Source organism: Chaetura pelagica, unplaced genomic scaffold (genome assembly GCF_000747805.2).
Source record: "Chaetura pelagica isolate M959 unplaced genomic scaffold, ChaPel_1.0 scaffold62, whole genome shotgun sequence".
In the NCBI taxonomy this organism is placed as follows: Eukaryota; Metazoa; Chordata; class Aves; order Apodiformes; family Apodidae; genus Chaetura; species Chaetura pelagica.
This window is the reverse complement of record NW_009952438.1, coordinates 539,457-551,844: the sequence shown is the minus strand read 5'-3', so window position 1 is coordinate 551,844 and position 12,388 is coordinate 539,457. Positions and strand designations below refer to the sequence as shown.

General features: G+C 45.3%; 2 protein-coding genes across 2 annotated transcripts in view; one reads left to right on the top strand and one right to left on the bottom strand.

Moving 5' to 3' along the window:
• Nucleotides 1–9,891, top strand: part of TUBE1 (tubulin, epsilon 1) — a 10,419-nt gene extending 528 nt beyond the window's left edge. Inside the window, exons 2-12 of the mRNA XM_010008392.1 lie at nt 507–514; nt 905–957; nt 2,299–2,356; nt 2,925–3,040; nt 3,659–3,780; nt 4,631–4,818; nt 5,648–5,823; nt 6,559–6,699; nt 7,253–7,393; nt 8,272–8,446; nt 9,667–9,891. Coding sequence (XP_010006694.1) covers nt 507–514; nt 905–957; nt 2,299–2,356; nt 2,925–3,040; nt 3,659–3,780; nt 4,631–4,818; nt 5,648–5,823; nt 6,559–6,699; nt 7,253–7,393; nt 8,272–8,446; nt 9,667–9,825 — 1,337 coding nt within the window. The 3' untranslated portion in view covers nt 9,826–9,891. The remainder of the gene's footprint in view (nt 1–506; nt 515–904; nt 958–2,298; nt 2,357–2,924; nt 3,041–3,658; nt 3,781–4,630; nt 4,819–5,647; nt 5,824–6,558; nt 6,700–7,252; nt 7,394–8,271; nt 8,447–9,666) is intronic.
• A 1,490-nt stretch (nt 9,892–11,381) lies between these two features.
• WISP3 (WNT1 inducible signaling pathway protein 3) overlaps nt 11,382–12,388 on the bottom strand; it is a 15,927-nt gene continuing 14,920 nt past the window's right edge. The window contains exon 4 of the mRNA XM_010008391.1: nt 11,382–11,663. Coding sequence (XP_010006693.1) covers nt 11,382–11,663 — 282 coding nt within the window. The remainder of the gene's footprint in view (nt 11,664–12,388) is intronic.

The following is a 12,388-nucleotide window of genomic DNA, read 5'->3' as shown; positions in this document are numbered from 1 at the left end:
CCTGCCATGCCAGCCCCCAACCCCCTGCCATGCCAGCCCCCAACCCCCTGCCATGCCAGCCCAGCAACCCTTGTCATGCCAGCCCCCAACCCCCTGCCATGCCAGCCCCCAACCCCTCTGTCTGTTCTGACCCAAACAGCAGCGGGCAGAGCCCAGAGGGGTGTGCTGGGCACCCTGCAGGAAGTACAATGTTCTTGCCTGCCTATAAGGATCCTTTTTCCTGGTGGGCACCCTGAGTGAGCAGCTGCTGCTGAGCAGCCTTGTCAGTGCCTTCTGCTGAAGCAGCTGTAAAACGGCAGTGGATGAAGTTCGTGTACAAATGGAGAGTCTCTTGGTTTTCATGTTCTAGGGAACAGTGACTTCCAAATCCTATTTCATCAGGTCTTTAGGAGTTTGATGAGCACTCTTAATAATACTGTTCAAGTATTTCAGCTTCTCTTTAGCTTCATGCTGGGGTATTTTCCACATGGAGTTTAGGAGTCACTGGCACGTTTTCCTTTCCACAGAACTTCAGGTACATCAGTATCATGGGCATGGATGCAACTCAGTCTTGCATCAGTGATGAACTGAGTCAGCTGAACAGCAGACATTGAAGTTAATAATTGCATTGGGATCTTTAGTAAAATCCTAAGTCTTCAGAAATGAAGGGAGAGTAGTTATTTAATCTTGTGCTGAAAAAGTAATTTCCTAGTTACATCCTCCTGTCAGTTTTTAATATCAAACTGGTGCTTCAGCAGGTGCTGACTAGAGCTGGCTGGAATCAACATGGATGTTCACTCTGTTTTGAGTGGGGAGGCTTGACAGGGGACCTTCAGATATCCCTTACAACTTAAATGACTTTATGGAAAAGCACTTAGAATTTCTGGCACTACATGTCATCTTATGTTGCATTGTTTTCTTTTAGAAAGGAATTTATGATGAAGCATTAAGCAGTTTCTTTAGGAACGTGGATACAAGGTAAGTCCTTTTAACAAGCAGCTCATACATTTCACAGATCAAAATTCTAACTGAAGTTAGTTTTCTTTGCTTTGGGTCATACTTAGCTTGTGCTAGGAAAAGATTTTGCTTGAATAGAACAGTTAAGGACTTGGATGGGCTGTTGCATTTTTATTAATTAAGAAGCATTTGACCAGCCCCCTTTTCTTTCCATCCCGTGGCAAGGCTGCAGTGTGCCATGCAGTGGTAACTAAAAGGGCATTGAAATACTGATTATTTTCAACTTTTACCTCTTTGAACAAACATGCAGGTGCATGTAAATGTGGTGGAAGGTATGGGCTGGCATGAGAGACCACAAAGACAGTCTGAAGAGAAAAAAACATCGATTGAGGTTGTTTGGGTTTTTTCCACTTCGAGTTTTGTTAGTCCCTGAAGACAGGCTGGGAGAGTTGGGGTGTTCAGCCTGGAGAAGAGAAGGCTCCAGGGAGACCTTAGAGCACCTTCCAGGGCCTGAAGGGGCTCCAGGAAAGCTGGGGAGGGGCTTGGGACAAGGGCAGGGAGGGAGAGGACAAGGGGGAATGGATGAAAACTGGAGGAGGGGAGATTGAGGTGAGACCTGAGGAGGGAATTGTGGAGTGTGAGGGTGGTGAGAGCCTGGCCCAGGTTGCCCAGGGAAGCTGTGGCTGCCCCATCCCTGGCAGTGTTGAAGGGCAGGTTGGATGGGGCTTGGAGCAGCCTGGGCTGGGGGGAGGGGTCCCTGGAACCTGATGATCTTTAAGGCCCCTTCCAACCTGAACCGTTCTATGAATCAGAGCTTCTCTAGCTGGATTTCCTGGTGCTGTAGAGGACGCTATCCTTGGAGGTGTTCAAGAAACATGCAGATGTGGCACTTCAGAGCATGCTCTAGTGGCCAAGGTTGTGGGTTGTTTTTCAGCTGGTGTTTTCTGGTGCAGAGTGTGTGGTTGGTTGTGTTTGTTTGTGTCAGTGGTTCGACTCGGTGATCTCAGAGGTCTTTTCCAACCATGAGGACCCTGTGACTCCTGCAGGGAGCTGGGTAGGCCTCAGTAGTGACAGGAGTCCTGGAGGGGCTGTGAGCTGTCAGCTGAGAGGTTCCTGCAGCAGTCACTCAGATCTCACCTTGAGCAGCAGCACGTGCTGGGCTACCCCATGGGAACTGGTGGTGTCCTGTACTGGCATTATTTTGGGGAATTACAAGGCCTTTCTTAGTAGCACGTTCAGGTCCTGTTTGTGTGCATTGTAACAGTCCTCTGAACACAAAGGATTAAGGAGGGAATTTTAATTCATACTGTCTTGTTTTCTGTTACGTTTCTGAGCTCGGATTTTTATTTTTCTTTTTTCCAGAAGTGGTGGTGATGGTCCTGATATTTCCAAAGGAAAAATCTGCTCTTTAAAAGCTCGAGTAAGGCAATCTGTAAAGGTTGTTCTTTTTACACTGCATGTTTGCATCCAACTGTGTAGGCATTTTCATGAGGTCCTTGTAACTGCTTGTTTACAAGTGCTACTTAGGATAGTAACATTTCCAATAGTAACATTCATGGTTCAGTTGCTGCCAGTCTTGTCGAGTCATTTAACTTACAATTTTAATAAAATGATTGCAGATGTTACCAAGCTTTCATTTGAATATTCTAAGGAGGGGGGTTTCTTTTGACCCATTTTAAGTGATTAAGAAAACCTGAAACATAAAAAATGGTATATTTTCTTTTCTCTGAAGTATTGAGTCAAAATAGTACAAAATGCTGACAAAATGGCACTGCCTGCAGCCCTGTCCTGTGGAATGATTTCTGGCCAGTCGGCCAAGGTGAATCCAGTTGGTCTTCTGATTTACAACTAAAAACCAAATTGTTTCTCTGGAGCACAGTAGGAACTACATACCTTTAATACTGTAAATCCCTTTCTGTTTCCTTGCATGGTCTCATTGCAGAGGGGTTTGCTGACTGGCTGAATTCTCATTCTTTCCTTTCTCCAAGGCGCTGTTGATTGACATGGAGGAGGGAGTGGTAAATGAGATTCTGCAGGGACCACTGAGGGATGTGTTTGATAGCAAGCAGCTTGTCACAGATGTTTCTGGTTCAGGAAACAACTGGTGAGAACCTCTTCAGAAATCATTTCTTGGCAACTCATGAGCTGGCTTTTGAAAAGGGGGATGATAACGGGAGCTTTCTGGTTCTTTCTGCTGCACCTGGGGAGCTGCAGCTTATTGCCAGGAAACTTTGGAGTCACTGCTGCCTGGAGGAGGGCTTTGAAAACCCTTTTACAGAAGGATAATTCTGGTGATATATCATTTTATCTATTTGTTCTCTTTTTAAATTTTCTCTTTCAAAAGAACATGCTTTTTGTTTGTTTCCTTGGTGTTCAGCTGCTTCCACTGTGCAGTCAAAGCCATGATCTAGTTTGAGACTGTGCAGCTAGTGTGGAAATGAAGTATATCAACACATGCACTTCTGATTCTAAGCACCACAGAGTCTGGTTTTATGCATATTGGGTATTCTACCAAAAAGAGACATTCAGAAAAAGAGAGATTAAAATCATTAATTGAGATTTTTCACCAAGACCTTCATCTGCCTCTGATAATATTTGGTCAATAGAGGTGCAATAGAGGGAGCAAAGCATCCCAGAACTTCACCATCTAGCCTGCAAGTGTGTTGAAAATGAGCTGTTTGGTCTTTTTTGCTGGAATTGTAAGTACCTTTCATATTTCCAGGGCTGTAGGGCATAAGCTGTACGGCTGTCGGTACCGGGAGAGCATTGTGGAGAAGCTGAGGAGAGCTGCAGAGCACTGTGACTGCCTGCAGTGCTTTTTCATCATTCATTCTATGGGGGGGGGTAAGTAATGTTTTAATGGCTGGTGTGAGTGCACCACAGGTGAGAAAGAAAATCCTGGATCTTGAAAAGAAAATCGATGCAATGGTTTACATCATGAAGAGTGCAGAATAAAAAAATTCTGAATGCAGTTCAATTAAGTGGACCTGCAATTATTTGTTATTTGTTTTGTTAAAGCACTGAGGAGCCCTACTAGTGACCTAAGGTTAGTGCTACCCAGAACAAAAATACAGCTAAAATTTTAAATACAAGGCAGTGAGTCAAGACAAGCACCAAATACAAGGAAACCCCGAGGTGTTATGATCAGAAGAAGGGACAGTGGCCTCAGAACACTGACCCCATTGTTGTAACCAAGGTGCTTTTGATCATGGGGAAGTTTTCCAGAAGTCTTTGAAGGAGACTGCTAATGTTGCTAGAGAAAGACTGTTTTTCTCTTTTCCTTCCACATAATACTCTCAAGTCTGGCCTAGCTACTTTGTTAATAAATCAGAAGGGAGAACCCCAAATGTTTTCTTTCAAATTTCAAGTTAAAGATTTCAAAATAAGAAATAAAAATACTAGGTCAGAAAAATGTTGGTTGTGTAATAGGACTTTTTTGTTTGCAGAAATGTTTTGAGCTTGTGTACTTCATCCTGTCTGGTGCACTCTGGGGAATACTTGTATCACTTCATTCTTTTCCTGTCTGGGAAAAACCTTCCTGCCTCAGTTTACATTTGAGTAGCCTCCACTGCCAGCCAGGAGCTTAAGAAAATGTTCATTAATTTAAAAGTTGTGTGTTTCCAACATGTGAGGTTTAAGGTATATGCTAACATGGGGAACCTTTTATCTTCTCTCATTCTCCCTTCATAATTAGGGACTGGATCTGGTCTTGGAACTTTTGTACTAAGTTTGCTGGAAGATGAATTCCCAGAAGTGTATAGATTTGTCACTTCAGTTTACCCCTCTGGTGAAGATGATGTTATTACTTCTCCATATAACAGTGTTCTGGCTATGAAGGAGCTTAATGAACATGCAGACTGTGTGATACCAATAGAGAATGAAGTAAGAAGTATTTTCTTTCTGTAAACTTTTTTTTTATGAAGCTACACACAGGAACTGTTTCTTCCTTCTGTGCCTTGATTTGAGTGCCAGTCTTTAAAAAAGCATGATTTTATTTTTTAAAACAATAATTGAACTCCTAAGTCACTTGCAGGCTTTTGAAATTGATGTGTACCACTAAAGGTGGCTCTGCACCTTCAGAGTAGTCTAGAGTGATTATTTTCATGTCTATTTCAAGGTTTCAGTGAGAAGCTTCTATTTACTGGGGCTGTTTTATATTCTTTGAGCAATCACTTTGTGCATGGAGTTAGAATCCCAAGGGAGGTGATGAACCATTCCAAACCCCAACAGACTGGGCTTGACTGGTTAATTGTGTGGGCACCAGAGGCTAAACTGGCCATGTGAACCTCATCTGAATTTAACTGTGATGGCTCTACTGCTGTTTGCTTATGAAAAAAACAACCAAGCAAACAAAAAAAACAGCAAGGGGAGTCTATTTAGGGAATATATCTTTGCTTTTGCAGGAATTATGAGGCTTTAAAATTTAATTTTAGAAGATGAGGGTTCTGATTAGTTCAATAAAATCCAAACTTCTGAGTCAAGCTTTGTACATGTTTGTGACATTCAAGGAACAAACACCCTTTTAGAACCACTTCAGAGCATTGGAGTTGGTCAGAAGTTGGACTTAAGTGTATCAGAGGTGTAATCTTTGAACTAACGATGTCATGTCTTGGCTTTTCCTTTAAGATTAATTGAATTTAAAAATAGAGGTGCTGAATTTGAAAGATCTGCCCTCAAGACTTCCTCTCTGCTTTTTTTCTCTCTCTCAAAGTCCCTGTTTGATATAGTTAATAAAATCCATCAGGTGACCAGCTCTGGGAGGCTAGGGTCAGCTGTGAAGCACAGCAGCTTGGTCACATCCAGTGCAGGCCATGCCAGAATCCTTCCAGAGAAGCCATTTGATGCCATGAATAATATTGTAGCCAACTTGCTGCTCAACCTGACCAGGTAAAGTTACAGCTTAGCGCTCTGGAGAAGGTGGTGTGTGCTGCAAATACACAGGCCTGCAGCAACTCAGCAGGAGTTGTTTTCCATTTGATACAAGTCTCTGTTTTTTTAAGAATTAGTTAGTAAAGAAATGTTCAGGTGTTTGGAAGCATCAGGCTGCAGGGCTGGTGCTGCAGCCAGGTTAGCTTTGGGACTGGAGGAAGAGGTTTCTGGGCAGCAGGCTATTGCCTGCCACCAGTGCTTAATGGAGCCCAGGGGGGTTTGCCTTTCTAGGCCAATGGTTTTATTTTATAAATGCCAGCAGAGCATTGTTGCTGCTCAATGTCCATTGCTGTAAGAAACCCCTGGTGAAATAACTTCTGGAGTGTTGGCCTTTTCCTTCAAACAGCTTGTCAGGACTGCTAAGCCATGCCTGGTCTGTGATGGCCTGTGCATTACAACTGGTGTGCAGCAGCTGTGGCCACTGCTGAAAGCAGTGCTGCAGGCTGCAGCAGGGACAGGTAGGCTCTCCTTTCTTGAGGATTAGCTTTTCTCTGAAGGGAAATATAAGGAAATCAGATATGGCACTGCTGCTGGCAGACCTGGCAGCTTAGTCCCTGAACATCCACAGCCTCTGAAATGTTGTGTTACTGTTTTGTTGTAGGGAACAACTGAAGAACAGATGTCATGAATGTTTACCTTATAAAAGTAATTTGCTTAGTCTATAGCAGTTTTATAAGTTTGTTAATTTTCCAGCTCTGCTAGGTTTGAAGGTTCCCTTAACATGGATCTTAATGAAATCAGCATGAATTTGGTTCCATTTCCTCGACTTCATTACTTGGTTTCAAGCTTGACTCCTCTGTACACCTTGGCTGATGTCAATGTACCCTCTAGAAGGTAAGAAGAAAATATTATGGAGGCTTTACCTTTGAAGGTTAGTTTCTAATCCTTCCGTAGTCTTCATTGTAAAATTCCATCCTATTGCAAAACTGAGGGTAGAAGCTCTAAAAGATTTAAGTCTGCCAGATTGTCAGATTCTGATTTTGAGAACATCCTTTGGCCTTTTCTCTGCTTTTCTCTCTGAATCTGCAGATTCTCTGCTTAAATTGTCACAACCAGAACCTCAAGGATTTAAATCATTTTACATATTTTAATACTTTGTGACCATTGACCTAAAATTTCCTCAGTAAAGGTTTCTTGATCTGTTTGCTTCTCTGACTTCAGACTCAACAGTGGGTTGTAACATGAGGGAGAAATGGGTCTGCTCTGTTTTTAAAAGCTCCTAATGCCAACGTGTTCACACACAAAGCTTTGACTCTTCCCTGTTATTCCCAGGTTAAATGTACCATTATTTCCAGAATTTTATCGACTTTCAAACCCTGACAACAGGCGTTCAGAAGAACTTCCCTTGCCTGCTTTAAGAGCAGACAGCTGTTTTCTTTCTGCCTAGGTTGGACCAGATGTTCTCAGATGCTTTTAGCAGGGAGCATCAGCTGCTTGGGGCAGACCCCAAGCACAGCCTCTACCTGGCCTGTGCTCTGCTGCTCCGAGGGAACGTGCAGGTCTCGGACCTTCGCAGGAATATTGAGAGGTTTGTGACCCCCACACCAGCCACTCCTGGGATTTGCAACTGAAACTCTTGCCAGTTGTCCAGAGCACCCTCACTTTTCCTCTGAAGAATTTCAGTACTAAGTCAGTTGGGTCAGAAGTATTTTTACTTCATTTCAGAAAGGTGGAAAATAGCTTACCGAGTGAGTAAGGATAAGGCACAGCATTCTGGGACTTCCAAAGGAAAGGAGCTGAGTAGGACTCCCTGTGGTGCTCCTCCCATTCTCAAAAATGCAAAAGAGAGCAAAGCCCAACCTTCCAGAGATCTCCTGCCAGGGAGGGATGTTGCAGGAATGGATTCTCTAGGAGAAGATAATTTTTTCTGAAGGGAAGTCTGCTCTGTCATGGTTATTCTTGTGTAGACAGGGACTCCTTCTTACTTTAACAAGTCTGTGTTGGCAGCACTGTTTGGTACCTGTTGCACAGTCACAGCAGGAGAGGCAGCAGCTGCACACACAGGGTGGATCATACAGCCAGACAGAGGCACATGAGGAAAATCTCTAAGAATCACAAGCATTTTACTTCTAAACTCTAGGTGTACTGGTTGTCCCTGCACAGGGTTAATCTGGCCCTCTCCTACATCTCAGAGTGCCTGCAGTCCCTTCTACAGAAATAGGTGCTTGTAACTTTACTTTTCAAACCCTGATACATTAAATTAGCAAAACAAAATCAGTGGTTGCAGTTTGAATTTAAAGTAGACACTGATTTAGTCTGAATGTCTTACTCAAAATGCCAGTTACCTAGTTACAACTGTCTGTCTGTCTCCTGAAAGCTTTTGTGTCAACCTTTCCAGACTGAGCTAAGGAAATGTAGGCTGTGTTTTCTTTACTTTCCCTCAGTAACTACATTTTTCTATCACAGGTTGAAGCCTTCCCTGCACTTCGTCTCCTGGAATCAGGAGGGCTGGAAAACTGGCTTGTGCTCAGTACCTCCTGTGGGCCATTCCCACTCCCTTTTGGCTTTAGCAAACAACACCTGTGTGAAACCAACTTTTATTGAGCTTAAAGACAGGTTTATGAAGCTCTACAAGAAAAAGGTACAACTCTTTAATCACTGTAAGACTCACAGTCACTAATAATTTGCATTATTGGGAGACACAAAGGGACTGCTTAGGAGTAACAGCCCAAGTCCGTGTTACCTGTCAAGGAATCATTCCAGCAGCTGCTGCTTAGGAAAGGTACACCCATGGCTGAGGCATGTACCCATGTTGCAGGCAGTACCCATGCTTTCTTCAGCTGTGAGGCAGTATCTGACAGACCTGCCTTCCAGTTGGTGCTGGGGTGACCTGGGCTGGTTGCCCTGTGCAGGGATTGTGATCAGTCCATGACACTTCATCCCTGCCAGCCCCTCCTCCTCACGCTTTTCCCCAGCTCCAGCCATGGGGTCCCTCCCACAGGGTGCAGTCCTTCATGAACTGCTGCAGCGTGGGTCCAGGTACAGTCCTTCTGGCAGAGACTGTTCCAGCCTAAGTTCCTCATGGGGTCACAAGTCCTGCCAGAAAACCTGCTCCACTGTGGGCTGGAGTTCCTGCCAGGAGCCTCCACCTGCAAGGACTGTCCATGGGCAGCTTCCTTCAGGGCACATCCACCTGCTGCAGCTTCCATGAGCTGGGGTGTGGATCTCTGCTCCACCACCATCTTCTGTGGGCTGCAGGGGACAACCTTCTATGCTATGATCTTCTCCACAGGCTGCAGTGGAATCTGCTGCAGTGCCTGGAGCAGTTCCCTCCTTCCCCACTGGCCCTGGTACCTGCAGGGCTGTTTCTCCTGCCCCTCTCTCACTCCCTCACAGCTTTTATGCAGCATTTCTCCCCCTTCTTAAACAAGTTGTCACCAAGGCACTGCCAGCACTGCTGATGGACTCTGCTCTGCCAGCAGCAGGTCCATCTTGGAGCCACTGGCTCTGCCCAACAAGGAGGCAGCTTCTGGTGTCTTCTTGCACAAACCATCCCTGTGGTGCCTCCACATCCCCCTGCCCCTCCAGCCTGGCCACACAAACCCAGTGCACTGTTGGTTCAGGTCTACCCCAGGAGGCAGAATATGGAAAGACAAATGTCTAAGAAACCAGCATTATCAACTGTGATTCCTTAGGAGATTGCTCCTCAAGTTGCCAAGTGTTTATCAAGGGAAGTCTTAAGTCTTCAAATCGACTTTGTGCAGTGCTTGCACTCCCCACAGTGCAGGCTGGGTGATACTTACTGAGCCAGAGGAGTGAGGAGCCAAGGAAAGGGTAACTCTGCTCTTGTTCTTCCCACAGGCTCACCTGCACCATTACTTGCATGTCGATGGGATGGAGCAAAGCTGCTTCTCTGAAGCAATCTCATCTTTGTCTGACCTCATAGAAGAGTACAATGAGCTGGATGCCACAAAAGGTGGGCCTAGAACAGACCCATCAAGACTGAAGATAGCTGTTTGAGGAGGGAAGAACTGCTTTTGTAAAGAACAAAACTCCCCAGAGCATCCAACCCCTTCAGCTAACCAGCAGGAACTGCAGCCTGCCCACCTCTTGTCATCCCAGAGCCAGACTGGGACAAGGGCTTCCTCAGCTCTCCTAGAGGGATCCACTGAAGTGACAGGCCCCACCTGTCAGAAATATCTGAAGGCACCTCGTTGTGGTGCAGACCAGGAAGAGCAATATTGCCAACTGTAGAGTGCCCTGACATCCCACATGCTGTGAAGAGGAAAGGTTGTAGCAGCCAAAAAATGTAGGTTTTGTCTCAAGCTTCCAGCTTCTGGTCAAATACAGGTCAGGCCTTGCTACTGAGGTGGGGTCTGTGTGCAAACAGCAGCTCTGGAGAGCAGAAGTCTTTTCAAAGGGGAAAGCAAGTCCCTGATGGAACTGATTTCTTAAGCTTTGCAGGACAGTTTTCATTTCAGGGTGCTCATCAGTTTAATGCTGTTGCTTCCATGGTGTACTCAGCTGTATCTGAGCATTCTGAGTTGATACCCAAACTGGCAATATCAGAAGATGCAACAAAATACTTTTTGTTTCAAGTATTATACTTGAAATATTAATGACATCTTTTAATGATTCATATTCATGAGTGCCGAGTTGCACAACAAACCTCTGAGTGAAATGTGCTCTTGTAATGAAGTTACAGTAACTGTTTGGAGAACAAAATTTACAGGCTTAAAAGAATGCAATTAAAATAGATGATTTAATATTTATAATGATGAGGGTAAGTAGATTTTTACATTACAGTAACACCTGTTACAAAACTCAAGGTACAGCTGTTCCCAGGTGCTTGCCAGGCTTGGCTGTGTTAGAACAGCCAGAGCAGGGAACTGCCCAGATCAGGATGGATCCACACAATCTTTCCTTGCAGCTTGGATTCTTCTAGCTGAGCTGGAGTGGGTGTGTAAGCACAATTTTCAATGTGTAAGTCCAGAATTGTTGAATAAAACTTTGTCATAACATCTGCTGAGAGTGGTTTCCTAACAAAGCATCCTAAAAATAGTAATTTTCTTGAAGTTTTGCCTTTCTGGTACCTGCAAGTGTCTGTTAGTTTGTTCCTTTACAAATGCATTGTTTATATTCACAGCTCCAGAGAAAGATTTCCTGGTTTAACAAGCAATCTGAGCTTAGAATTCACTTCTTGAAGCAGCCTTGGTGTGTTCTGCCCTTGCCTGCACCCGGTGGGAAGCATTCATTTGGTAAGGGTGAGACATGAGGTGTTGCAGGGTCATTCCTTTTCCCCACAGCTCAGTCAGACCCCTGTGAAGGTGTTTGTCCTTGTGGGCCACAAACCTGCCCTGCTGGGCCTTCTCATTGTGACCATGCCAGTATGAATGCAGCCTTCCCAAGGATGTATCTCCACTATACAAAGCATCACCCCTCAGAAGAGGGGCCCTCACTTGCATTTTCCAGGTGATACTAATAAAAAAGAGCATTCAGAGGTGTAGTTTGACTGTACCCGTGGCTGAGGTAGGGGGTGACACGTCCTCTGCTGCCCTGGACGGAGGTGTCACTTGTCACAAGGCTCTGAGCTCAGAGAAGGTGTCCCCTGGAGCTGTGCAGGCCCTCTGGCACACACAGGAGCTGATCCAGAGCATCCTCCACTGGAAGGAGCCTTCCTGGGGACACTCGAACTGAACGGTGACGGTGCTGGCCTCGCTGGGCACGCAGCACCTCCTGTCCAGGCACACCCCACAGAAGGTCAGTCTGTAGCTTCGTGTGCTGGAGCACCCAGAAAAAAACAGCTTTTCTGCTGCAGGCAGCTGGAAAGTGGGCTGGCATGTTTTCCCTCTGGGAATCTTTAAGATAAAAACAGGAAAGCCTGAATGTCTGCCTGTGCAAAACGGAACGTGGAAGGAAGAATTACAGTAGTGGTGTAAAATATCTTGGTAATTCCTGCCCTGAGAGCTGCTTGTTTCTCTTTGCAGTCAACAGATATAAAATACTTTCTGAGTGACTGAGCACCAGGACAGCACAAGCAGCACTTGCATTTCAAGACATGTTGTTGTGTTTGAGATTACATATCTGTGGTTTACTAGTAAAAGCTGAATATTGAAGGCAGAAAACAGAGAAGAACTATTTTTAAATCCTTAAGAAAAGGAAGAAGGTATTTTATATGAGTAGTTGCTAATACACTCCTTTTCCCATCTCTTCCAGACCTGGGCCAGGCTCTCACCACCCTCACACTCCACAATTCCCTCCTCATGTCTCACCTCAATCTCCCCTCCTCCAGTTTTCATCCATTCCCCCTTGTCCTCTCCCTCCCTGCCCTTGTCCCAAGCCCCTCCCCAGCTTTCCTGGAGCCCCTTCAGGCCCTGGAAGGTGCTCTAAGGTCTCCCTGGAGCCTTCTCTTCTCCAGGCTGAACCCCCCAACCCCCCCAGCCTGTCCCCAGAGCAGAGCTGCTCCAGACCTGTGTGAGTGCAGGGCAGAACCTGGAGTTTCATGACCAGCTGCTGTTACCAAGGCTCATCTGGAGCAGCTTTTGCTCCTCAGTTCACAGACTTTTTGCTTGGCTTGTGCCAA